This window comes from Amblyomma mixtum, chromosome 5 (genome assembly GCF_055824585.1).
Source record: "Amblyomma mixtum isolate Tamu chromosome 5, ASM5582458v1, whole genome shotgun sequence".
Lineage (NCBI taxonomy): Eukaryota > Metazoa > Arthropoda > Arachnida > Ixodida > Ixodidae > Amblyomma > Amblyomma mixtum.
Genome location: NC_143016.1, coordinates 64,865,153 through 64,891,776, shown reverse-complemented (window position 1 = coordinate 64,891,776; position 26,624 = coordinate 64,865,153). Strand labels below are relative to the sequence as shown.

General features: G+C 47.7%; 2 protein-coding genes across 6 annotated transcripts in view; both read right to left on the bottom strand.

The window, feature by feature from the left end:
• LOC149342461 (uncharacterized) overlaps positions 1-12,498 on the bottom strand; it is a 50,701-nt gene extending 38,203 nt beyond the window's left edge. Inside the window, exon 1 of one of the 3 annotated variants that reach the window (XM_089544826.1) lies at positions 12,019-12,498. In XM_089544826.1, the coding sequence (XP_089400952.1) occupies positions 12,019-12,096 (78 nt within the window). In that variant the 5' untranslated portion in view covers positions 12,097-12,498. Of the gene's footprint in view, positions 1-3,942; positions 4,265-11,355; positions 11,458-12,018 lie in introns of those variants that run through there. The other 2 variants (XM_089544824.1, XM_089544827.1) reach the window with 2 other exon arrangements.
• The window catches only part of LOC149342460 (uncharacterized), a 134,889-nt gene that overhangs the window by 74,542 nt on the left and 33,723 nt on the right, over positions 1-26,624 (bottom strand). For 2 of the 3 annotated variants that reach the window (XM_089544832.1, XM_089544830.1), the window contains one exon: positions 26,026-26,343. The exons of the other annotated variant lie outside the window; for it this stretch is intronic. The gene's annotated coding sequence lies outside the window, so the exon portion shown is untranslated. Of the gene's footprint in view, positions 1-26,025; positions 26,344-26,624 lie in introns of those variants that run through there. 3 annotated transcript variants of the gene reach the window in all.

Here is a 26,624-nt window from a genome sequence, read left to right as displayed (position 1 = left end):
GCCTAGAATACTCCTATTCCAGTCACTGTAGTTCGGGACATGCTTGTTGTGTCATATCATGTGTTGCCATCCTTAAAGGAGTACAGACACATTTTGGTGGCATGTTTTCTTCTCTATAATGATGCGGAAAACAGTACTATGCATGAATCACCAAGTGGGATTCGCCTCCGACCGCTAAATAATTTAGTCAAATTTTCTCTCATGCTGTTTCGGTTTCAACAGACGTATGATGGCTGTGACGTCAAAGAGAGCTTACAGATCACGTGGGGCATGGAAAAAGTGCGATATAACCGCTGCTTCATCGTTTTAATTCACTACAGTGCTGAAGCCAGCCTTCCTCGAGAGCCGGAATGACAACGTATGTAGAAGCACCGATTATATTAGGTTTTCGTGCTTCACGTGACATTAATCTGTCTTTGACGTCACAGCCATCGTTCGGCAGTTGAAACCGAAAGAGCACGAGAAAGAAATTTGATTATAAATTATTTAGCGGTCGTAGGAGGATACCACGTGGTAATCCGTGTATAATAATGCATTACGCCTCATTACAAAAAAGAAAACACGCACGCAAAAGTTAGGTGTCTATACTCCCAGCAGGGCCACCACCAAAATTGAGCTTTGCATGGTCCATTCCCTTAAAGAGTCTGGCTGTGGCTTCATTTTCTTCGCGTGAGACATATATCGTCGAAATCGCTGCGGGTAGGCTAGAAGTGTTTTGGCACTAAAACAAACAGTAGCGTCAAGCACAAGTGCCCACCCTTCCATATTTCATGAAGGAAGATTTTATTTTTGTATGCAGCTGAAGTACAACCTAAATTATACTGTTCAATTTCAGGCAGAGTAAAGACTTCATTTTAAGGTCTTCAATTTCACTCATAATAAGCACGCCGAATAAAAGCTGACTGCGGCTGATTCGTCGGTCCCGTGTCGCACCCACGGTGTATTTCTTACACCGTGGTCGAGACTATGGTGAAGGAGAATTATCACGAAGCGCCGTGACGTCACGCCGATGATCTCGCTTCTGCCATGGATAGCACGGTGTAAGATGGTTCACCTAACTTGAATCAAGAATTTAAAAAAAAAAGTGACGCACCGGAGCTGAGTGAAACGAACGGGTATCGGAAAAAATACATCCCCGGAAGAAACGTCCCCGGAATAAGGCCTCCGGAAAAAGGTCCCCAGAAAAAGGTTCCCGGAAAAACAACGTCCCCGGCAAAAACGTCCCGATTTGCGAAGCAGGAAAAAATGCCTCCAAACGGGTGCCATCAAACATCTCGTAACCCGCAGTGATTTAAGCGATCGCTTTCCGCAAACGCAACGGTATGGTCAACGCAGCGCAAGTGTGGCGGTGGTTTATAGTTTAATAGCGGACGTGGTGTAACGGTGTGCAGAGCGCTAAAAGTTGGATACATGTTCCAGTATTCATTTAAACGCTGCTGTGTCTACTTTTCAGAACGGAGACTTCATGACCGTTGTGTGATCTGGTATTGCAAAATACTTCGCGCTTCTATTCTCAAATTCAAGGAAGAGTCCAATAAAGAAGGCCATTATCCGTCAAGTGGATTCCGGAAGAATTCGATCATTCTTTCGGTAATTTTTCACTTGGGGACATTTTTTACCTAGAGGGCGCTCTCAATTCAGTTCAGAATTTTATTGTTCACTCCCCCCCCCCCCCCCCCTCTCTCCTGCACGGCACGCAGGCCTCCGGGAGAGGAGTAGGGCGTTCATTTACTACTAGACTAACACTTAAGTGATGCTGCAGCTGCCAGTTGGGTCAGTTCCTTTTGCAGTCTAGAATCTGGGCTTCTCAATGCTTCATTCCATACTCTACCATATTCATACTTGCTTTTTCCTGGAGTTTCGCATTTTCTAATGACGTTATCCACGTCGGCCACTCCTCCGCAAAAAAATACATTTTCTTCTTGGCTTAGTGCCTTTTCTTCTTTCTTTTTGGGTTTGGTCCATGCCCTCCACCTTGGAACAATTCATAGAAGCAACCAAGCAAGCGCAGATGACAAGACTCGTCAGGACTGCAGCAGGCAGAGCTATACTAAAAGAAGAGGAACGAGCCTCTGAAAAAATGGCTCCAATCCCTATGAAGATAATGGACAAAATCACCGTGTCCGACGTTAAGAGAAACATGCACCCCGAGAGGGATGCCGAAAGAAGAAAACTGAGAGCAAGAGCCATAGAAAAAGTCCAGTCCAGATCGCACGAAGACACGATATACACTGATGCCTCGGTGGGAATCTACCCCTTCACAGCGTCGGTGGCCGTAGATGCGGCTGGGAAATGCAAAAGAGACATGATATATCCGAGGGCCTATCAATCACAGAAGCAGAGGACCTTGCAATCGCGCTAGCCCTCAGCGCTGCCAAAATCATCATTAGCGACAGCAGAAACGCGGTGATGAACTACTAAAGACGAAAAATCGGCAAGAAAGCGGCCGAAGTAATAGAAGGTGCAATTGTAGACGGACATGCTAGAATAGCATGGATTCCAGCACATACTGGGGATCCAGGCAATGAAACCGCAGACAGAACTGCTCGTCTAGTATTATCAAGGCGAGCGCTCTACTGCGATGGAGCAAGCAAGATAGTGGAAGAGGAATACTCTCCTCCAAGGGAGAAGATGGCCAAGCAAAGAGAGGATAGATTGCAGACAGGAGGGAGCTAAGCTACAGAGAGTGTAAGCTACTAAGACGACTACAGGCGGGAAACTGCCCAAGATGGAGGGCAGGGACCAGAGGGCGCTTTCTGCGAAGATACATGCCATTTCGAAAGCATGCAGACAAAGCAACCCCTCCAGTGCACACGTAACTAGTCGAAAAAGCCAAACTTTACCGAGACACAGCGGCAAGGGTAATCGTGCTTTCAAAATTCTAAACACTGATATGGCTGTTACTAATGACCGGCTACAAATATCTCATTGCAACTAGGCGCCCAACTGTACTAGTTAAAAGTTAATTATTAAAAATTGGTTAATCAACTTATTACTAAAGGCGATCCATCGGATTTCTGGTGTCCGCCAACACTGGTAATACTATGCCGCAAAAGCCATATTCTTTATCCAAAAAGCCTATTTTTTGAAAATTTTTGAAAGTGTTCGCTGAAACACCCGGTATAAAGGTGCCCTTCGCCGCGGTGGCTCAGGGATTATGGTGCTCGGCTTATGACCCGAAAGAACGTTGGTTCGATCCCGGGCGTGGGGGTTGAATTTCGATGGAGGCGAAATTCTAGAGGCCCGTGTACTGTGCGGTGTCAGTGCACGTTAAAGAACCCCAGGTGGTCGAAATTTCCGGAGCCCTTCACCTCGGCGTCTGTCATAGCCTGAGTCACTTTGGGACGTTAAACCCCCCAAAACCATAAACCAACAGCCGTTCGAACGATGCATTTTAGAGAAACCTTATTGTTTTTTATCTGCATAAATGATATAACCAACGATACAGATGTCCAAGTCCGCATGTTTTACGATCATTATCTAATTTATAAACAAAGTAATTGTCAAGAAAACCAACTTCCGTTAAATAATCCGCTTGAAAAAATTGTAACTTGGTGCGAAGATTGACAGATAACATTAAATTTAGAAAACTCATTTGCGATGACAGTATCAGTGAAAACACTGCCACTGACTTTCACATCTAAATATAGAGCCACGATATTAAAGACTTCTACCGAGTACAAGCACCCCGGAATAACTTTCTCTACGGATTTATGGTTGGTATATGATAAGCACATATCACATGTAACAAACAAGTCATTCACCGCTCTTTACTTGCTAAGACGTTCCAACAGAATCGCCTTGAGACCAAACAGAGCGAGCAGTGGGGAAAAAATTGATAGGTACTCGATCGGCCGGTCTGACGGAAATGGGCGGCATTAGACTTGCATTCCCCTTTGCATGGAACGACTCATGAGACACCGCGCAGTTCTTTACACCCACCTTTATTGCATACTAATTCTTCTTTCTACTTCTTTCCGCTTGCATGCTTCTGCTTGTTCTCCCCTCGAGAGCAGGATCTCCCGCCAGTCTGTCGCGGATGCGCTCTCCGTGCTGTTCGGCTCACCGTACAAGCCGCTCGTTGAAGGCCCCGCTTCCATGAGACCCACTCACAAGCATTGCAGAGCGCCGTTATCGCACACAACCACTTCCTTGGAAGTGTGCTATCCGGCGCACATGAGCCGCTCTGATACCGCTCCTCCCTTTCTCAGCTAACTTTCCTCCTCACATTCCACGAGAGCCATCCGCCGGCCCTCAGGCAATGGCGGTCCCAGAGCGTGGTTTTAACGTTGGCGGGGGAAGGAGGGGGGAGGGGGCAGATTTTCGTATATCAAAAAAAAAAAATAAACAACGATTTTTTATTTATTTTATTTACACAAAAAATTTTGTGCGCTTTGTTGTTGAAAATAAATGGCGAACGGTTGTGGGGTTAAAAATTGGGGAGATAAATGTGTTCTCCCCGCTTACTCGCGGCTGACCCAGTTCAAAACCGCGCGGACCCCACCCCGTGGTCGCGAGCGCTACCGAGCGCACGGCGACCACGGCGGGCCTTGCTCTACCGGAACAAAGGAACGACACACTGGCTGACACAAACAAGGCATTTATTGCTGCTACAACAATAACGCCAGCTAGCAACAAAATACACTGATGAATCGAGGATGTCCGACTCACCAGCACGGTTACGAGCGAACATTCGCCCATGCTAGGGCAAAGGGATAAACTCCGAGGCCGGACGGGACGGGCTCGGCGGGAGCAAGTTCCGACCAAGAGGCGCCCGTCGACGAAGAGCGGAGCCGCGAGCGAAACGTCCACTCGCCTTCCCGGTCCCAAGGAGGAGAGAGCCCGTCGCTCACCGCGAGCGCGCAGCAAAACGCCATCCGTGGAGCTGGTGTCGCTGCGACGCGAGCGCCCTCCCCTGTTAGTTAAACACAACTAAGGGGAGTGCGTTGCGAGGAAGCTAACCACAGAGAACTAGTGCGTTGCGGGAAAGCAAACGCAGGGGACGAAGGCGTCCCCACACGGTATAGATGTAATACCATTACTCAATCTTTCAATGTTCACGTTTACGCGGGGAATATTCATTTCGATGCCAAGGAAAACAAGCTGACGGCTGAGACATCCCGCCACGGCATGTCCACGAAGGTCAAAGCACCTGCCCCAACATTTCACCAGTGGGATTAGCGGCCTTCATTACTCAGTTCTGGGAAGTGGCTTTGCTCCGCCCTCAGTACCCTCCTTCAAGGCGGCTGGTCGGCGCTCCTTGTCAAGCCAAAAAGGGATGATGCCCTCTGGTGTCGCTGTGTCCCATGGTGGGATAAATACATGAATGGGTGGCTCTTTGCCGCCCCGACGAGGTTGCTGGCCACCGCAACCGCAGGTGAATGGCGCACCGCCGTCGTCGCCGCGAAGGCGGCATGGCAAGACAACGGTGGGGGCACGCCAGGACCACGATATCTCGAGTCACTACGAATTGTGTCCGTATAACTACCAACGTGTAGAACGTGGAATTGTGTGAAATAAGACAGCCGCTAACACGGTGAACGTACAAAGTAGGGGACTACTTGACGCATCACGGAGGGAAAAGCTTTCCAGCTCAACATCAAAAATTACATCTCGCCCTATGAGAGCCCGAAAACGGACGTCCGGAAAAATATGGAAAGGCTTTCTTGGGGGGGAGGGGCGTCCGCACCCCCCCCCCCCCCCCCCACCTTAGGACTGCCACTGCCTTCAGGTAGTGCATTCCTCCGGCCGCGTCAGAACTTCCTCCAGGCACACTAGCCACCCTCTGGGTTCTTCCCGTGGCAGCCACCTTACGGCCCCTCCCTCCTCTCCCCTACAGGTCCAGAGGAGGATTTACCTCTCTCCGATTTTCCATCTGCCAACCGTTTCGGGTGCAGACTTCAGAGAACGACGGACACATTTAACGCGATAGAGTTAAAGGCGCTATTCACTAAAAAACCCGATGTCGGCGTTAAGCCAAAAATCACGAGCGCGGCTCTGGCCTCTGAAGAGTCTCTGAGTGGTCTCTGAAGAGCAACCTAGGAGGCAGGTGGGCCACCTAGGTCACGTGACCTATCGGCGTCACAACCTAGCCACCGGATAGTGAGCAAACTGCCCACCGTGGCAGGTGGCAGTTCAATTAATGAATGGTCGCTCGGGAAGAGCAACATGAGATGCACAAGGCCCACCGCTGGGAGCACCTGCCATCGCAGGGCAATGTCGCACGGCTTAACCGCTGAACCACGGCGCCAGGAGGGGTATGAGGACTCCCAGGGATCCATGAATGTAGAGAATGACCGTCTGCATATATGGGAATTTATTCAGTACGCTATCGCATTATATCCTTAAGGCGGAGCTTCAGTGTCCCCTCCAGTTTTTTTCCGAAAAAGGGGTTCGAATGTTACCACATTAAAAAACGGTCGCTGAAGTCGATGGTTGATGTAGACTTCCGCCTGTCTGGAACGTGTGTTTCGCGTTGCATCTGCGTTTCAATACTTCCAGTCAATGTTCCATAAACAGTGCTTAAGCGTTGCACCTTCAACACGAATGATAGATGTCTTGACAATTTCCTGAAAATAAAGCTGCAGGCAAATTATTCCGAGCGAAATTCAACTGAGATTCAATGACTTCCAGACAGTTAGCTTCCTGTTGGCTCTAATCGTAGAGAATGTTTTGGCATTACAACGAAATGACTCAATAACATTATGGTTTTTATTGAACTGTCACAGTCTCCACAGAGTCAATAAGCCCAACCGCGGTAGCTTAGTGCTTAGGCGCTCGGCTGCTGAGTAGTGATGCAAAACTATCGGAAAATTGACTATCGATAGTTTTTTTTTAAACTATCGATAGTGTAAAAAAACTATCGATAGTGCTACTATCGATAGGCTATCGATAGTACTATCGGTAGTCTACTATCGATAGTGTTGCTATCGATAGTACTACTAGGTATAGTACCGCTATCGATAGCAAGACTATCGATAATGAAACTGTCGATGGTAAGACTATTGACAGTGACAATATTGATATTATGGATTTGTTGGCAAGCAATATAACCAAAACATTTGCGATACCTGATTGGTTTGACGGTCTCATGCGGCTTAATGTCCAAAAGAGACTCAAGCTATGAGGGATGCCGTAGTAGAGGTAGAGGTCTCCGTGTAAATTTCGACCTGCTGTGGTTCTTTAACGTGCACTGGGACAGTTCGGAAAAATACCTGGAACTGCACCCGATGAAAGAACAAATAGCCCAAGTTGTGCTGGCTTGCTGACGTAACCGCTCCAGAAATGGTTTTCGCACACATGCTTCGCAACGACATTCGCACGCTAACATTTTATCCAGCAACTTTACGTAGGGAACGTCTGCAGAACTCGGTGTCGCGTAAGCCGCGAAAACGGGCGAGTCCTGCCAGTTACTCATACCATCACCTCCATACTACACACTCGGGAAGCCAAGTTTAGGATGCAGTGGATATGCGTGGTTGATTTTATAGTATCGATAGTACTATATATAACACGGTACGGCTATCGATAGTACTATCAAAAGAACTATCGAATGTACTGGTTTATGGGGTCCCAAAGCGACTAAGGCTATGAGAGACGCCGTAGTGGAGGGCTCCGGAAATTTCGACCACCTGGGGTTCTTTAACGTGCACTGACATCGCACAATACACGGGCCTCTAGAATTTCTCCTCCAAAGAAATTCCAGCCGCCGCGGCCGGGATCGAACCCGCGTCTTTCGGGTCAGCAGCCGAGCACCATAATCGCTGAGCCACCGAGGCGGCCTATCGAAAGTACTATCGATACTACTATCGACAGTACTATCGATACTGCTATCGATAGTACTATCGATAGTTTTGCATCACTACTGCTGAGTCCTAGAACGCGGATTCGATCCCGGACGCGGCAACCGCATTTCGATGTCGGAGAAACACAAGGCGGGAGAAAGACAAGGCGCCCGTATACAGTGCGATGTCAGTGCACGTTAAAGGATCCCACATGGTCGTAATTAATTCGAAGCCCTCTACTACGGTGTCCCTCATAACTCAGCACATGTCGCTTTGGGACGTTAAACCCTGTATGCCATATTAAAGACTTAATAAGCGGTCAACTGAAATAAAGAGCGCCTCTTGATAAATATATTTTTGGTGCTATTTCGGACTGATTACTTTCACACGCAGCACGAGGCAACAGCACAGTTGCAGCTTGCTCAACCTCCGGAACCATGTTATCTTATTCTACTCACGCTCGACCCGCCACGTTGATGCAGCAGATGGCGACGCTCACGAAGGCATGAGCGTAATCTTAGAGCGGTCAGGTCCCTTTTATCATATATTCTACGGCCTCGCCGAGAAGTCCGATAAGGTTTTGAACTGCCTAGCCGTCCCGTCGGCGAGATATGACCCTGAACGCGTAAGGAGGAAAAAAGCGCGTAGCGTCTAGTGGCGTCGGCCGAGCTAAAACCGGATCCCGAAACTATGCACGGAAAATCCACCGGAACTTATGACTGGAGCGGCGATGTCACAGTCGCAGTCCGTTGGTTCAGCGGCCATATGGTCATTTATTCCAGCCACGGGGTGTGAGGCTGATTGTTGCATCCAACGTTACTAGACTAACTAGTAACGTTGGTTACATCCACGTGTTCATCTTATACACGGTTTTGTCCTTTACAAGCAGTGTTGTCACTAACGCGTTACAAGTAACGATGTTACCGGTAACGCGTTACTTTTTTCGGTAACTTAGTAACGCACTCGATACCATTTCGGAACTGTAACGGGTAACGTACTTCCGTTAATATTTTTCAGTAACGTGAGGTGTCACGTTACTAGTTGTTTTTTATTTCAATAATCCCCCTCCGCCTCTTTTTCAAAAAAAAAAAAAACGCCGAAAATGATGCTGCAAATAAAATCTACCGGTGCTCTCGACGACCCTTGCTGCGGCTCGCATGAACGGCAAAACACCTGCTCTTCACGACGCACTCAACTAAAAAAAAAAGCACGAACACGCAGCCACAGACGTGTCTTCACCCCCAAACCAATCACACACACAACTCTCTAAAGAGTGGACGCATGCCGAGCCACCAATGAACCATTTGCAGACATCTGTAAGTCAGTTTCTCCATAAGCTTGTTTTCCAACCAAAAGGTCTCGTTCCCAGACGACACTCTCGCATTCTTTGTGGAAGAAGTTCCCTCTTCTGAGCAAACTCAGGAATGTCGCCAGTTTATTTCAAGATGGCCCCTAGAGAGCCTTCTAAGAGTACAATGGTACAGCACAGAAAAGGGATTGCAGTCAACCGGCTGTTTCTATCTGCAACTGCGGCTACGTTTCTGGTTGAGTTCCTAAGCGAGCGAAGCTGAACTTGAACACCTTGACGTTGTTACGACCCATCTTGAGACCCGAGATGAAACGGAGGGAGATTCAACGTAGCGGCAATTTTGACGGGTCGTTTGACTTCAACTTGACCCCACGATGACCTCACAGAAAAGGGTGACTTTCTGGGAAGTGGCCGATGAGGCTCTTCCCACACTCGGCTCGGCGAAAACGACCTCCCCTTCGTGAAGCAACCGACGACAGGAAAAAAAAGGGTGTCCCTCGTCTTAAAAAAAAAAAAAACCGGAACGAATCAGAGGAAGCCTGCGCAGCTGCGGCTGTGACGTCAACAGGCCACACCTGTGTTCGATGGACGCGAGCGGCTGACACAATGCTATAGTAATGCGGACTTAGCATCTTCCTCGCCAGTTCCCACGTGCGGGCTCTCAACAGGTGTCTTGGCCAGCTGCGTCTGTGACGTCATCCTGCCACACCTGTGTTTGATGGACGCGAGCGGCCAAGTCAGTGCTACAGTGGTGCGGACTTAGCTTCATCCTCGCCAGTTCCCACGGGCGGGCTCTCAACAGGTGTCTTAGTTGGCTGTGCTAGTGCCGATCTTTTGTGTCACGATGAATTGCCGCCTAGTGAAAGGGCGGAGCCTTGGGCTATATAACCTGCGACCAAAGTGAACACGAACGCTCTGGACCTTCGGTAATAGGTTCATGCAGTGTGGCTCTGAACCTTGGGAATAGGTTCATCCATTGGCTCTGGGCCCTGGGTAAAAGGCTCATCCAGTCATTCGACGTCATGAACTCTTAAATTTTGATTCCTTGTTCTTCTTTTTGTAAATAAGTGTCTTAGTTTCTTGCCATTAAATCTGCTTGTTTTTGTAATCTCCAACTTCGAAGCTTCAGACTTTCTTCAGCCCGACGACTCAACACGCTACCAAATGGAGCCCGGGTTCGAGCTTTCCCGTGCACCACAACAACGTAAACACTTTTTTTTTGCGATAATTATGCAGGTTCAAGTAAAAAAAAAATGTTTATGTGCGCAAATATATTTTTTCCGGAACTATGACATTTAAGCATTTCTTTATTGCTACACAATTTCCGCGGAATTTCGTAAGCAGAATCACACCAGAATTACTGTAAATTTGTTGAGTTCAGCTGTTTTCTTTGTGAAGTTGGATTTTTATGAAATATGAGCTTTATAAAATTGATATCTTGAGTTCTTACAGCGAAGACGCACGATTAAAATTTATGGCCATGGAGTAATGGCAAAGTAACGTGCGATACTTTTTTTCGGTAACGTTAACGGTAACGCGTTACCTTTTTTTGTAGGTAACGTAGGGCAGTAACGCGTTCTTTTTTTATTGTAACGAGTAACGTATTTAGTTACTTTTTTTCGGTAACGCCTACAACGCTGTTTACAAGCAAATATGGGTGCCGATAGTGATACTACCCCTAAAGCGTTTCCAGTATCAATGGCGCGGCGTTTGAAAAGGCGTACGCCGGTGCAGGTGACGCGACAGCTTTCGATGGTTCTCTTTTTCCCTGTGGTATTTGATTGCGCGAAAAACTCGCATTGTTCAAACAGGAAGTGTTCCGAGGATAAATCGTAGTATTGCAAGACAAAAAAACGTACAACTTTCGACAACACAGTGTATAACAATCTCAGAGGCGACAGTGAAAGGTTTAGAGGTGTATCCCCACATTTTTTTACGAAGGCAGGATATGCTCTAGAGAAGAGTAGGGATTGGGGTGAAAAGGAAACAATGACATTTAAATGGGTTAAAGAGCGGTCCGGATTGATTGCTCCATAATTATGGTTGACCTGCACAGTTCTTTGTTATATAATTAGCTTTCCTCCCGGGGTGTAATATCCACAAGGCATTTTCAAATTTAACAGAGAAATAACGCGAAATTTCGTTATGCAAAATTCGTTATGCAAAAAGTTCGGTCCCACTCATATTTCTAGCCACTGTACAGGGGCGATAGAAAAATGCGAACAGTGCGTTCGCATTTCTTTTTATCTCGACAGTACTCACAGACGTGAGCGACGACCCAGTAGCGGACGGAATGACATATGCACACACAGCTGTGTACAGAGACACAGTACGTGCAGAATGTCGCATGTACGCACAGCTGGGAACAAAGAACAAGTAGCAAGGCATAAAATTTTGAGCAGCGAACGCTTTACGCGACAGCGTATTCGTTCGGTCGAAAAGCCGTCGGCACCACGCGTCGAAAAAAATCCTATCATGCCAACCGTTTGCCGCAGATTTTTCCGGGTGCCTAAGTTAGAGCCTAGCTCGCCACAGGGATTCCAACCAGTGACCTATAATCGGGGGAACCGCCAACATATATAATCGGGGGCAGCGTAAAATATATCGTCTCATAAGCGGTTCGGGTGTCCACCAAGAAGTGAGACTGTTAGAGCGCCATTTCCTTTCCCCAAAAAACAAAAACAAAACAATTTTCAATTTGTCCAACGAGCAAGGCGTCGCGCCTAACGGGCGATGGCGTTCCGTGTGCTCCCCGGCAGCGCTGCACGACGATGTCGCGTTCCACTCGTAAAGGCGAAGCATAAGCGTCCTCCAAATTTTCTGTCACGCATTTCTGTGCCATAAATCAGCAAAAGCTAATGTTTCAGTTTCATTCAGAAAACCAGCGGTGAGATATCGCTCACGGTCGCGTCAGTGCACGCTTACCTCATGCTCCTGGTTAACCTTTGTCGAAATTTCGGCGACGTGCTTGCCAACGTCCTCTTTCGTGAGAAACATCCCCATCCTTGCTCCGCGTCTCCCCTGGTCCAACACAACGGCCCAGGAGGCGAGGCGGCGATTCGAAAACGCACGCGGCACGGCACAACACTACTAGGGCACCACGCACCAGATAAGCGACTTCCGACGCACTCCCGACAGACCGCACCTTCGCCGGTGGTCGCCGGCGTTGCCGCTTCGCGCGCGCCGCTCGGAATAAGTGAACCCAGAATGCTCCGCGCCAGTGGCGTCAGACCAAGGCGTCAGCATCGGCCAACGGCATCGGCTGCGTGAGACCAACGTCAGACGCGCGACGCGCGGCCTCACGCGCGCGCTTCTCGAACGGCAGCTGCGACGGCCACGGCGAGCTGTGCTTTGTGAATCTTGCGGCGGACGGCGCTCTAACCAGAAGACTTCGTTCGGTAGAGGCGGTTACGTCACATTTTAGAGCGCAGCTCTTTGGCGCCCGTTTTTGCGTTTCGCGGTGCCGCCGTTGCCGTTTTCCGTTTTAACCAGCAGTGGACACCTTTAAGTCGCGCTTTAAGCAGCGAAACCAATGGAGCGGGAGCTTGGAAAGCAGAGGGTAAAAATTGGTAAATTGTTTTTTTTTTTTGAGGAAACGAAATGCACACTACCTCTCTCACACATTTCGGTGGACACCTCAACCAGAGAGAAGGCGCATAACTGCCTTCTTGGAACAGCTACTTGGCGGTAGTGACAGATGTGCGCTGCATGTGTTGGCATTGACAACGCTGTGTCAGAAACGCGGCGCTGAAGCCATTAGCCGTCGGCCTTGATTGTGTTCATTGGCGTTGGCGTTGACAACTGTTTACAAGCGCATAGCTGCCCCCTTGCAACAATGGACACCTCAATCGTGCTTTAAACTACGTGGCGGTAGTGACAGATGGGCGCTGCATGCGTTTGCATTGACAACGTTGTGTCAGAAACGCGGCGCTGAAGACAGGCCGTCGGCGTTCGTTGTGTTCATTGCCGTTGGCGATGACAAAGTAAAACTCCGATCATTTTAAGGAAAGGAAGTGCACATAACTGGCTCCCCTGGTCAGTGGACGCCTGAATCGCGCTTATAGGTACGTGGGGTGATGAGGGAGAGAGATGTGGGCTGCATGCGTTAGCGCTGACAACGGTGAGAGAGAGAGAGAGAGAAAACTTTATTTACACAGGAATTCGGGGCACGCCCCAGGGTCCCCGCACGACCCCACTGCACTCAGGTGTTTGTGTTCCGAAGGTCCATAGCACTGGCAGCACGGCCGGTGGCGATGGTCTGCACGGCCGGGTCCTCCGAGCGCAGCAGGGTCTCCCAGTCCTCCCAGGTCTTGAGGTTCTCTAGGTCCCGCGGGGGAGGGTCCGCCGGGAAGAGGGAAATGATGTGGAGGGAAGAGGCGAAGGGTTCTGGGCATAGAGTCCATGCCGGAGTGGGGAAGGAGGGATGATAATGGGTTATAGGTTAAGGGGTGAAGGGAGTGTGTGTGTCTGTAGTCTGCGCCAGAGTGTTGCGTGTTTGTTATCTAGGGAGGGGTGGGGCGGGGGGTAGAGCTGGCGTAAGGCTCTGTGCGCCTGGGTCAGCTCACTGAATGAGTGCATGCGCTCCTTCGTGAATCCCCGATCAGAGGCCACCTGAGCCCGGTTTAAAGAACCTCGGGCTAAAAGGTTGGCGGCCTCGTTTCCGGGATTCCCGGAGTGCGCGGGCACCCATATCAGCTCCACTTGGCGGGGCGGGGGGGCATCGGGCGAGTCCAGTATGCCAAAAGCAGGGACATGGACTCGGCCTCGAGCAAAATTTAGAATCGCAGTTTTAGAATCGCTTAACATGTACCGGGCTTCCGTGCGGGTGATAGCAAGTGCAATGGCGGCTTCCTCTGCAGCTTCTGGGGAGGTGTCTGGAGGGAGAGGTAGTGTGAGGAGGGCGGAAAAAATCCAGGGGGCACTTTGACTGTCTAAAGTGCGTAGAGGCGAAAGCGTTTTCCGCACCACTTTGACTGCTTCTGTGGCACTAATGGCGTCACATGTAATTGAGTACTAATTACTAAGTGATGACAAATCACCAATTAATGGTTAATTACTTACTAATGCCTGAATACTAATTAACTGCTAATTAATGACGCTTAAGCTTCGCCTTCAGCAGTGGAACGCGACAGCGTGTTGTAGCGCTGCCAGGGAGTCCACGGAACGCCACCACCCGTTCGCCGTGATGCGTTTCCATTTGAACGCAACGCTTTTTGAGGAAAGGAAATGGCGCAGTAATTCTCTGTGATCTCGGTGTACACCTGAACCGCACCGTACAGGAAGGGAGGAAGTGGGAGTGAAAGAAGAAAGACAATGATGGGCCGTAATAAAGAAAGTGAAAATTGCATTTGAGGAAAGGAAATTACGCAGTAACGGACTCACATATCTCGGTGGACACCCGTCAAAGTTCAGGGGGCACTTTTTTGACCTAAAGTGCGGTCAGTGATGTGTGGTTAAGATGTTAAGCTTCGCCTCTAAGTGGAACGCGACAGCGTCTTGCAACGCTGCCAGGGAGTCCATAGAACGCCATCGCCCATTCGGTTCTACGCCTCGCTCGTCGGTAAATTGTTTTTTGAGGGAAGGAAATGTATCTGTGTCTCATATCTCAGTGGACACCTAAACCTCGCCGGAAGGGAAGGGAGGAGGATGGGAGTGAGCGAAGACACCGTATTCACTAGACGCGCCTTTGTTCATTCCGAATAGGGGTGTGCGAATATTCGAAACTTTCGAATATATTTCGAATATTATATTTTTAGTATTCGTATTCGATTCGAAATTCAATTATTCGTGTTCTTTCGAATATTCGACCCGACGCGAATATTCGTATCTAGACGAATATTCATTGTGAGCACCGGCGTTCATTTCAGTCCGCAAGCCCTATCGACCGAGACATAACAACATAACGGCGCCCAGAGCAATGCGCATGGATGAAGGGAAATTTTTCCTTCCTTCAAGGGCCATGCCATAGCTGACTGCGCTGCTGAGCTTTTTTGTGGCTATACCTGCGAAGCTGCTGTAGTCAGAGCTGTGCACGAAGTACCTCGCAATACGTGCCAGGTCAGTGCCAAGTGAGAGGGCATTTTCTGTGGCTGGAGGAGTCGTTTCAAGAAGGGAACAACTTCTGCCTGACAATGTGGAGCAGCTGGTTTTCCTTCACGACACCTTTTATGTTCATCCCAGCAACGCGCTTTTGTGCCGATGGCAAGCTAGCTTTAATCAATGCTGTGTACTAGGCATCCTCTCTGATATTTCCACTCCTCTAAGAATAATGTTCGAGACATTTATACTTTTTGTGCAGCCACACACACCTTTTGTGTTCATTTAATCATCGGTAGTTGAACTGTGATGTTCTTCGGTGCTCAAATAAATGTTTTGTAGTGGTTAAATGCGTCTGTCCTTGATTATTCGATATTCGATTCGATATTCGGAATCAAATATTCGTATTCGATTCGTATTCGAAAAATTTGATATTCGCACACCCCTAATTCCGAGCCATCGAGCTGGCATGGCGCAGTACATACAGTATACACAGTTAGTCAGGATCCCAAAGAGTGGGCCTGACTTAGGTTAAAATTCTCTTAAAGTTACGAGGGGTTCCAGCCTTGGTAACCACTCAGGAACCTCCACTATTAGCTTTTGTTCTTCCAGAAACTTGTGCATACTTTCTCTAAAATACATACGGGCTGGCCGTGCGTCAGGGTCACAATGATACCCTGCCATGCGGGAGCGCCATATACTGTGGAGGCCCACCAGCATGACTAAGTCTAACGGTACCCCATCCTCGTTCTTGGTTGGCAAAAACCTTATTCCGTATGAGTGGATTGGAAGCTGTTTCTTTAAAGTCCTCTGCAGCACGTCCCAGAAATAGACCCCTTCCCAACAGTGCAAAAAGACGTGATCAATTGTCTCCGGCTGTTTGCATATGAGACAGTATACTGTATACTGTATACTGTACTGTATACTGTACACTGTATACTGTATACTGTATACTGTATATTGTATACTGTATACTGTACTGTATACTGTACATACAGTATACTGTGTATACTGTATGTACATATTATTATGTTCTGTTTTGTAATGTCGAAGCCCGGCAATAAAAAAAAAAGAAAGCTGGCATGGCGCAGTGGATAGCATGCTCGTCTCGCACTCCGAAGACCGGGGTTCAATTCCCGAGCTCGACCAATTTCCTACTGGTTTTTTTTTTATTTATATGGCCAGACTAGAAAAGTTATTTAGGCTAATTGGGTAATTAAGCAACTAACTAAGCTCAGTCCCACTTACTTGGAGCATCACTACATGATCCCTTCAATTGGTTGCATGGTTACTAGCCAAAGTACAATGGCCCCGTTTGAACCGACGTCACAACCGTTTCGACCAATTGAAAAGCGTGACATTTCTGTCGACAACTGCTGCTTACAACGATGAGACATTAAAGGCTTTCGCCTTAAAAGAGGAGTCCACCACAGCTGCTGTCGCTTCATCACCCGTGCAGGCAGCGTCCACCCATACGGCGTCCGGCTGGGGGCTGTACGCTCGATGGAATGCCTTCGCACGGGCTCTGCGGCGCTGCTCATGGTGGGACGGGTTATTCCTCAGGAGCGGCCTGATGAGGAGCTCTCGGTGAAGGGATCGTGGGATGGCGAGGAGGGTTGGGTCGTTGGCCGGTATTTTGATTCCGAGGGTGTCCAGGATATACCGACCTGTGGAGGTTTGTGTGAGCCTGATGTATTCCGGGTCACCATTCAGTTCAATGGCAATGGGGGAACGGGGGCAGCGGTGGTTCTTAGGCCGGATGAGGAAGAGTTCGGACTTCTCTGGGGAGCAAGACAGTCCGATGGTCCGTGCGTAATTTTGGTTGAGGGTGGCTGCTTCCTGTCAGGTGTTCTCTATGTCTCCGTCACTGCCGTGAGTGGTCCACAGGATGATATCGTCGGCATAAAGAGTGTGCTTCAGATGGGGAATAGTGGCCAATTTTCGGGCGAGGGGGATGAGGGCAATGTTAAAGAGAAAGGGGGAAAGGACGGACCCTTGAGGGGTGCCGATATTCTGAAGAGTGTAGGAGGGGGAAGACATAGGGCCGAAGTGTATCTCAGCTGTGCGGTGTGAGGAATGCTTGAATGTAGGCATACGTGCGCGCACCCACATTCAAGGGGGATAGAGTAGTCATGACCGCCTGATGTTCAATGCGATCAAAAGCTTTGGAGAGATCCAAAGCTAAGACTGCCTTGGTGTGACCCGGAAGAAGCGGGTCGAAAATGTCGTGTGAGAGTTGCAGCATGGCGTCCTGTGCGGATAGATGGGGGCGAAATCCTATCATGCTATGCGGGTAAAGATTGTTGTCCGCCATGTGACTTGTGAGTCTCGCTAACACAACATGCTCTAGGAGCTTCCCGAGGCATGAGGTTAGAGAAATCGGGCGAAGGTTTTGAAGTGTAAGTGGTTTGTTGGGTTTAGGTATTTATTTATTTATTTCATAAATACTGCCGACTGCCCTTTGGCGGTCAAGGCAGGAGTGCACAAAGAAAAAAAAGAAAAAATTACAAAGTAGTAACAACCAAATAACAGCAACAAAGGGCGATTACAGTACGAGAAAAAAATTCAATAAGACCAACGGGAAGCAAAAAAGTGCAGGCAAATCATCCGACGTCAAACAGACTAAGTGAACAGAATAAAAATATGAATATTACCTTCGCGTGGCGCCAGGACTGCGGGAGGTTACCCTCCCTCCAGCACTGGTTGAAGTATTTCGTAATGTGGGTGATCGATTGGTCATCCAGATTACGGAGCATGGAGTTTGTGATTTGGTCTGCACCAGGTGCGGAGTTGGCGCGGAGAGTCAGGAGGGCCGCTCTGACTTCCGTCTCCGTGATGTCGGTGTCGAGTGTTGGATTTGCTTGTCCTGTGTAGTGCGGCCGCCTGGAGATGTGTGCATGGTTTGAAGTGTGTCTAGAAGGGTGTCGGGGTCGTCAATGTGTTCATGTGTGAGGCGTGTCACGTGGCGCTGTGTTGCTGATTTGGTGCGCGTGGGGTCAATGAGGTGTCGGAGGAGTTGCCATGCGCGTTTACCGGACAGGTTTCCGGCGATGCCGTCACATATCTGTCCCCAGTTGGATCGGCAGAGCTCCTCAGAGTGCTGTTGGATTTGTGTCTGCAGCGCGGCCAGCCGCTTCTTAAGCGTTCTGTTGTGTTTGTTGCATTTCCAGCGTTCTAGGATGCTGTGATAAGCCTCCCAGAGGTGGGCTAGGCGTGTGTCAAGGGTAGGTGTTTCGGGGGTTGTAGTTTCAATGTCTCGCGTGTTGTGGTGAACGTCATGCTTGAGTGACTGCACCCACTCGTCGATGTCTGCGATGGGAGTGTCTGGGAGGGCGGTGCGTGCAGCGCGAAATGCATCCAAGTTAATGAGTTTGTGTATTGTATTTGCGTGACGGGGTGGTTTGTACGGGACAGTGATTTGTATAATGTAATGATCACTGCCCAGTGTATGTTGTGTTCTGCTCCAGGTAACGCCGCGGATACAGCGGCTCAGCGTCAGGTCAGGACTGGTGCCCATGCTGACACTGTTGCCGATCCGCATAGGCGTCTGAACGGTGTGCGAACTCTCGCGATAAACCATTAACTGCCACCTACCAGGGTGGCAGGGTGGTTGGGGACTTTATATGTATATATAATGACAAACGCGAATTTCTTGCCACTTATGCGGGAGAACACTCCGTTCCTCTCTCGTAACGCCTCCCACGGCTGTGACAACGTCGCGAAATACTTGCACAGACCTCGTCTTTGAGAACCAGGCATTGATGCAGCAAGTCGAGCATACATCCATCTATTACTCCGTCCACAAAGCTTCCTTCATGGCAATCAAGAACTGTTACCACACACGACTGCAATCGTGTGAAGGGCCTTGTCCTTCACTCCTTTCTTGAGTTTGCCTTGATTAGCGCTAACGTTACTATAAAGCCTCGTTCGCTGTCACGGCCCGTAGTTAACAAGTGTGACAATCGCCCCATCGACCTGAATGTCTTACACTTTCTACCTAAGACAAGAAGTGAAGGAGGTGAGGGTGTCGTGTACTTGCGCAAGCAGCTGTGTCAGGTGGTATTTAGTGCTATGTGGCCTGAGGTGATGTGGAAGAGGCGAAGATAATAGCCGCCGAGACCCAAGCCAGACGTCTCAGCGTGCGATCATGGCGTGTTGCGTTGGTATGGCGATCTCGTGGACACAATTACCTGCTTGCTGTTCGGCTCAGGGCTTGGAATATTTAATTTGCATGCACTGCCTAGGATTTGAGGATTTGTCGGTCAGCTCAAGTATATCAACGCCGAGCAAAAACCTTGCCTGGAGTCTTTCATTAGCTCGCGCCAACAGCTCCTATAGGGAGAAGAATTTTCGATGGAAGTTTCTTGCGACCATTTCGCAATGATGAAATAAAAAGAAAGCAAGCAACACCCTTGCTTGTAGCTGCTCTCCATTTTTCATTTTATGATAATTTGCGTGAGTCTTTTTCCGATGAAGGATGGTTCCTATTTGCTTAAACGAATCAGCAACTGCAAACAAACTTGTCGGAGCTGGCTTGGACAAAAAGTGAAAACAAAATTGAATAATAAATGAGCAACTCGAGTGTACGCGTCGGCAGTCGAATGGTTCATGCAAACAGCTTTGATGACTAAAACGTTTTTTCTGCTGTGAGAAATTTTTACGACAGGATACGGGTTTTGTCGTCTCCTGATGTCTTCGTTCACAATTTTTGAGGCAAGACCATTTTCCAGATTATTTCTAAGGGAAAACTAGCTGCACTCAAGGGCGCTTTGCGCTCCTCAGACTACGCCTCTACGCTCTCGGAACTTGTTGCGCAGCACTTGCAACAGGAAACAAGGCACGTTTCGTCACCGCGCCTGAAAGAGAAACTGCGCTGCGTATAGTTTCGGAATCGCTTGCCTCCGTTGACGCCAGTAAAAGACAAAACGCACGCTGGCGCCGCTTCAGTTGGAGTTAAGCGGAGGAGGAAGGTATGTGAAGGAGGAGAGCACTGCAAGAGCAGTGATCCAAGGTCGATGGGTGCCCCATATGCGGCGGCTCCTGCTAAGCACACCCTCACTTTGCTCGCGAACGTGTGCGGGCTTAGGAGCGCACGTCGCGTGTGAGCGCGAGGGTGGACAGAAGGCTCGTTTGTCGAGTGTACAGTCAGTTGCCTTTCTGTCCCTGTGCCGAGCGCGTTTCGCCAGTCGGGTCGGCGGCCCTCAATTTTGTATCTTTCATTCCGAAAGCTCGTGCCACCTTCACGAGTCAGCTTCACCTCCAGACTTGTTTTCGAATTGAAAGCGGTCAAAAAGTTACGTCCGCAGACGGCACTCATTCTTTGGGACCGCAGCGGTGGCCTAGTCGTTTGAGCGTCCGCCTCGCATGCGTGAGGTGCGGGGTTCGATTCCCAGTGCCGCCGGGTACCCACCAGTGATATACAATGGCTACAAGCTTCCCTCTGGCCTTAAAAAAAAAGTTAGTGAAAAGTTAGTAAATGGGTAGTAAACAGGTAGTAACTGCAGCAGTTACTACATTTTACTACTTTTTGCTGACTACTTACTACCCTCTTCAAAGCACAGTTAGTAAACGTAGCCCTTGCTACCTTTTTACTAACTGTGGTCGCCAGTTACTACCTAGTTAGTAACCGTTCCTTTTTCCCCAAAATAAAGTCAAACAATGTAACTGACGCAGACTGTCATGCCAATAAATTGGTTTTGTAATTAAACATTCCTGCAGGGGCATGCGGTTAGGTAGATTAAGCTGTTTCTACAACATCAACTTGATAATAAAGCTGGTATCTTAGCTCAACCGGTACGAGCAACTAGCCCGTTAATGCGAGCCTGATTTACGGAGTATATAAGCCTGAAAAAGATTTCCCTACATGTGCACGCGCAGTGCGCGAGTGTGACTCTTCCTGATTTGTGCTTTTCCTGCATTCTGGATCTTTGTGTGCGCGCGGTAAGGTTGTTGATGCCATCATCTGGCATAATTTCTACATGTAATGCGCGGTAAGCTTAAACGAAAGTGTGTGATTTACTGCCAGCACGCTCTGATAGCTCTGTCTGGATTCCGGAATTAGTCAAATTGACTGCGAAGCTTTTTTATTTTTCGAGTACGCACAAATTTGACAAGCCAAGCCAGCACACCGTACGAAGAACCTAGCAGCATATGCGAGTTTCTATACATTTTCTTAGTAAATACTACTAGCTTTCCGTTACTAACTGCGGGCAGCAGCCGTTACTAACTCAATGGGTTAGTAACTGTTACTAACCTCCCCGTTACTAACTGCAGTTACTAACAGGGTAGTAACATATGTGACAACCAGTTACTACCCCAAAGTTAGTAAGTACTACTACCTTTTTTCTAAAAGTGATGGTGCTCGGCTCAAAAAGGGTGAAATGCTTAGGAAATGGGTCTCTGACCCCACCTTGAGAATACGAAAATACCTTGTGCCATGGTGCTCTTTGGCCCCAGATGCCCTTGCGCCATAAAAATCCATCATCATCATCATTCTTTGCGGAAAGGAAAATCGGCAGGGGCGCCTTAATCTGCGTTACCTTTAGAGACACGTGTTCATACACCGCTTTTACACAAGGACCTCATCATCGTTTACTGCTCGATTTCATTAGATCAGCGAACCTTTTCTCATTCATTTAAGAATCCTCATCTGTCATTACATACCTTTTTATGCCCTGAGGCAATCAATATCGCATTAAACAAAAAAGAAGGTACAAGGAGCGAGACGTCGGACAACCCTCGATATGTCTTTCACCCCTCCGCAGCCCTAAACCGAACAACAAACTCGCTCGTTGTCCGGGAGTAGACAATTTCCACTCCATGGCCGAAATCTCTGGTGTGGAAATTGAAAGGCAGTAACTTCCCGCCTTTGCCTTTACTCCTGAGAGTGAATCTAACTTTCGCATTGTACGAGGCGAAAGTATTGGGGTGGTAATAAAAGGCTCGGACACGAAGCACTTCCCAGCAGCCACGGCCCAGGTAATCTGGAAATTCACCCATGATCTGCCTCCCGGGGTGCTCCAGCAACAATGCTGTTTTGTTCATTCGGTGAAACCGCATTCCAAAGACGAGACTACAGGGGATTAATGAGAGACCTAGGATCGCACACAAAGCATTCCTATGTGAGTATAGGCCGGAAGTGCTGCGTGTTTTTATTTTATTTTATTGTTTTTTTTTTTTTGGGGGGGGGGGGGGGGCATGCGGTGGGAGCGACCGGTGCCTCTTTACTGAAAGGAGGACAAACGTTACCCTCCTGTCATTCATTTCATCCCGCTCAAGCAACGGAGCTGCTGACTGGCGGAGTTGCTGCCAGCAACCCTATAAAAGCTTTATCCTCCCTTGTTCCTGAAACCCCGCTCTTACTCTATCGTACATTTAGAAAAAAGTGCGGCTCGAAATACCGCGACAACCTAGGTGGAAAAGGATTCAAGTATAAGGGGCGGAACGTTTAGCTGGTGAAGACTATCATCCACAAATTTTAGCAATTGGAGATCAAGGAATTCTAGGGAGGTGTTAAGGCACGCAGAATGAAGACAAAATTAAGATCGCCATCACCTTTGCTTGTTTCTTTCAGCGCATTTAGTAAATAACAGTAATCGCATGCGAGCGTTCCTATAAAGGCATGCAGTTTTCGTTGGGGAATGACCATCTTAGCGAAAAGTATTGCTGCATGCCTCATAGCCCACTTTCCGCTTGGAGACCACATACCACATCCGCTTTTTTCGGGAGTGTTGTTCCTGTTTTTCTCACCATTTGTGGCATTATTTGGGAAGCTATCTTAGGCTAGCACGTCACTGTACCGAGCGCCAATCGGTGGTAGCATGCTCTAACTTGGGTTTCACTTCTGCCACATCTATTTCTGTATTTTCTACAGCCCACGCGGCAGTAAGAAAATAAGCGTTTTACAGTGAAATTTCAGTGCTGTGATGTCGCTCTCAAGTAGGCACACTGAAATTTTGACGAACTTCACCTCCCCACCTCCCCTCCCTCGCAAAAAAATTAAAATACAAACGGCATTGATTACTCCCTATCCCTATCTTTTTGTTATTTTCCGGCTTCTTACTCGCGAGAGACAAATTTTCTGCACACGGCCCGTATAACAATGTAATAATAATAATAATAATAATAATAATAATAATAATAATAATAATAATAATAATAATAATAATAATAATAATAATAATAATAATAATAACAACAACAAAAACTTTGTTATCTCCATCAGTGATGAAGAAGAATGCGGGTAAAAGTCGCTTTAGAGGCAAGCGACTTGACTAGTGTGAATGTGGTCTATTGTCGAGTATCCTTTACGAAAGCCTGCCTGATCATTTGGTTGACTAAAGTCCAAGGTTGTCCTGACTCTATTAGCGATTACCTTAGTAAATACCTTGTAGGCAACGGACAATAAGCTGATTGGTCTGTGATTCTTCAAGTCCTTGACGTCTCCTTTCTTATCTTCCTTTCTCCCTTCATTTCTTTAACCCGCAGCCTCCTTTACTAGGCAAGCAATGATTGAGGAGGAAATAGAAATACAAAGCAGTTGACTTCATACGAAATATAAACAAAAATAAAGACAAAAAACGCAAATTACGCGAAAAATGTTCTTCAATTATTTAAGAAATATTGAGCGACAAAACGTTCACGTAATTGAGATGTATGAAAACCAAGACCCGATTTTTGAAAAGCATTTAAAAGAGTTGGTAGTTTGTATGATATTTTTTGTCCAGAATAATTCGACTGAATCTTCTACTGTTCCGTGTATCTTGTGACCTAAGAATGTGTGTTCGTGGTAAGATTAGATAATTTACATTTGACGAGTGATATCCCCGCTATAGACGTTCCTCGGCCGTCGGCGCGCGAGTCGGCGGAGCGACGCACATCTGCCGAGGGAGCCGGTCTGCTCGCTAGGTGCCTGCGAGCCCTCGATAAGGTTTTCTTCCCGGGCGTATGCTTCAGTTTTGATAACTCGCTTATCGCCGCTCTGTACTGCTGGGGCGAGCTTATCTCGTGTACACAACGTACGGAGGGGCCGCCCGGTACCAGCTCACGCAGAAAGACAATTCCGTTCAGGGCCTTCGATTGCTCCCCTTTTGTTCAGCCATATTCTGAGAAATATGACTGCTGAGCACGGTGTAAGAATATACCGGGTGTCCCAGCTAAATATAACCAAACTTTTAACAACAGGCGAAGTGTCCTAGTCCAGTGAAACCAACTCAGGGTTGCTTTTTCGCTCTTCAAAGTTAATTCATTAGTTAAGTTTAAGTAGCTAATTTTTTAGTTAACTTCAGGCAGAAAGTGTGAATGAAAAAGTTTTAGATCGCCTCGAAAAACCGCTAGTAGTGCTGTTTTCGTCAAGTTACGATTTACGTAGCTTCATTTATTGGCCTTAAAAGAAAGTTATCACGTGACCATCTGCTCGCTCACTTCTCTGCCCCAATGTACACCCAAAGTCTCACCGAGGAGAGGACTTCAGAAAGAAATGGGTTTCATTCTTTAAGGCGCGTCTTGGGACGTTGAAGTGGCACCGTTGTCATGTGGAAGCTTTTTCTTATTGTGTGGGTTATGGTTAAAGGCCGGTAAAAAAACTACTTTTGCGTAAATATTACTTTGCTGCAAATGTCTCAGTAAGCTGTTTCTCAAAGCCATGTACAACTTTTCCATTGACACTTTGTTCCTCAAGTCAATAATTAAAAAGTTAGTTAATTAAGCTTAACTAATCAGTCAACCTTGAACGAAAAAGTACTGCAGACTATAGGTCACGCGACTCTAAACAACCCTCATTTGGTTTCAGGCGGCTAGGACATCCCGTGTTTTTTAAAAGCTTGGTTACATTTAGCTGGGACACCTGGTATAGTTGAGGGTGAATTGCATATTGCAACCGCGCAAAACGACGTACAGTCTTTGTCAAAAGTGACCAGGCTGGATGGTTTGCTTCTCGTTTGTGCCTTTACGGCTTTCCCTAAGGTCGAAAAGTTCTTTGAAGGTGAGGACAGGGGTTCTTCTTACCATACAGAGATTTAGAGCTTGAGGGCTGGCATAATAGTTTAAATGTACGACTGAGAAGCAAAACCATGCAACCTGGTTACTTTTGACAAAGACTGTACGAGGGACGAAGAGAGGAAAGCACAGGACAATACGCGGATGGTGGTTGACAATGCACGCCAGTGACCAGATAAAGTACCCTCCTCACGCCTCCAAACTGGCCTTGATCGCGGTGTCTTCTCTCCGCCGAGCCGTGAAAATTTGCCGGCAGAAAAAAAAAAAGAAAGCTTACTTGTTCTATCTCGTTGCCATAGAAACGGGATGATATCGTGCGGCGTTTGTTTTCTGGCGCTCGGCCAGCCGGCCGCTGTTCATAGCGGCCACGCCATAGCCATACGAGTGCGGTACGCGTTTTACCGCCGTTAGCTCTGGGGCGAAGGTTGCCGGGCAAGTCAGAGTCGTGTTCGTACACGGGAAGTGTCCGAGGGTAGATGCAAAACTATCGCGCAAGCGAGTTTGGTTTTAGTAATTTCAGACAAATAATAATCACGAGTTTGGTTTTAGCAATTTCAGACAAATAATGATGCACGCTGTGACTCACTGTCGCCAGTTTAGGCAGACAACGCGAACACGATAGGTTTTGTGACAGTATGCGGGACGTTCGGATTCCTAGTTTTTGCTGTTGTAAAATACTCCTACTTGACAATTTGTAAAAAACGTTTTTTTTTTTTGTGCCGGAGAGAGGGCGCTGTAAGGAATGGAATGTGGTTCTCAACTCAAAATGTCCCAAATCTCCAGAGTTGTCCTTTAAGAAATCCAGGTGGTGTAGATTAAGCCGCAGTCTTCTATGACAGCATTTGTCAGCCTACATGTCGGTCAGGGCGTTAAAACACACAATTTACAATTTAGTTGTTGGTTTTAGTCTTTTTTATTGGAATCTCGGTTTTTTTCTTTTGCTGCATGGAGAGACAGTTCCTCCATTCCAATTGTACTTTCATATTTTGAAGTATATTTGCTTTAAACTTAAGATGAATAGAAAAAAAAAAACGCAGCAGGTCCATCGGATAACTTCACCGATTTTGGATGGTTTTGTGATCCATAGATAGTTTGAACTTTGGAACTGTTGGCAGAAAGAGGACCATCTGGGCCTTCTCACAGTTTTGCTCATTTTAATTGACTCGACGGCTCATCATTGCTTTCCGCAGTAGAACTGTTCACAGCTACTCCCTTGGCCTGAAAGAAGAGGAGCGAAAACAGAATTATTAAAAGTGCCTGCCATGTCGGTATTAGCCATAACTTTAAGATGTGAGGTTTTAGCAAACGTAAATGCAGCACTACCCACTTTAATGCTGCTTTTGGTGCGCAAACGCACGCTGCAATTTCATGCACTACCTAATTCTCCGGGACAGTACCAAATAGTAATTGCGTCTTAAACACCTACACTAGAAAACGAGATGCTTTTGGTTGTCTGACGTTTGAAAAAAATGGATGCAAATTGAGGCGAAATAGCTGCA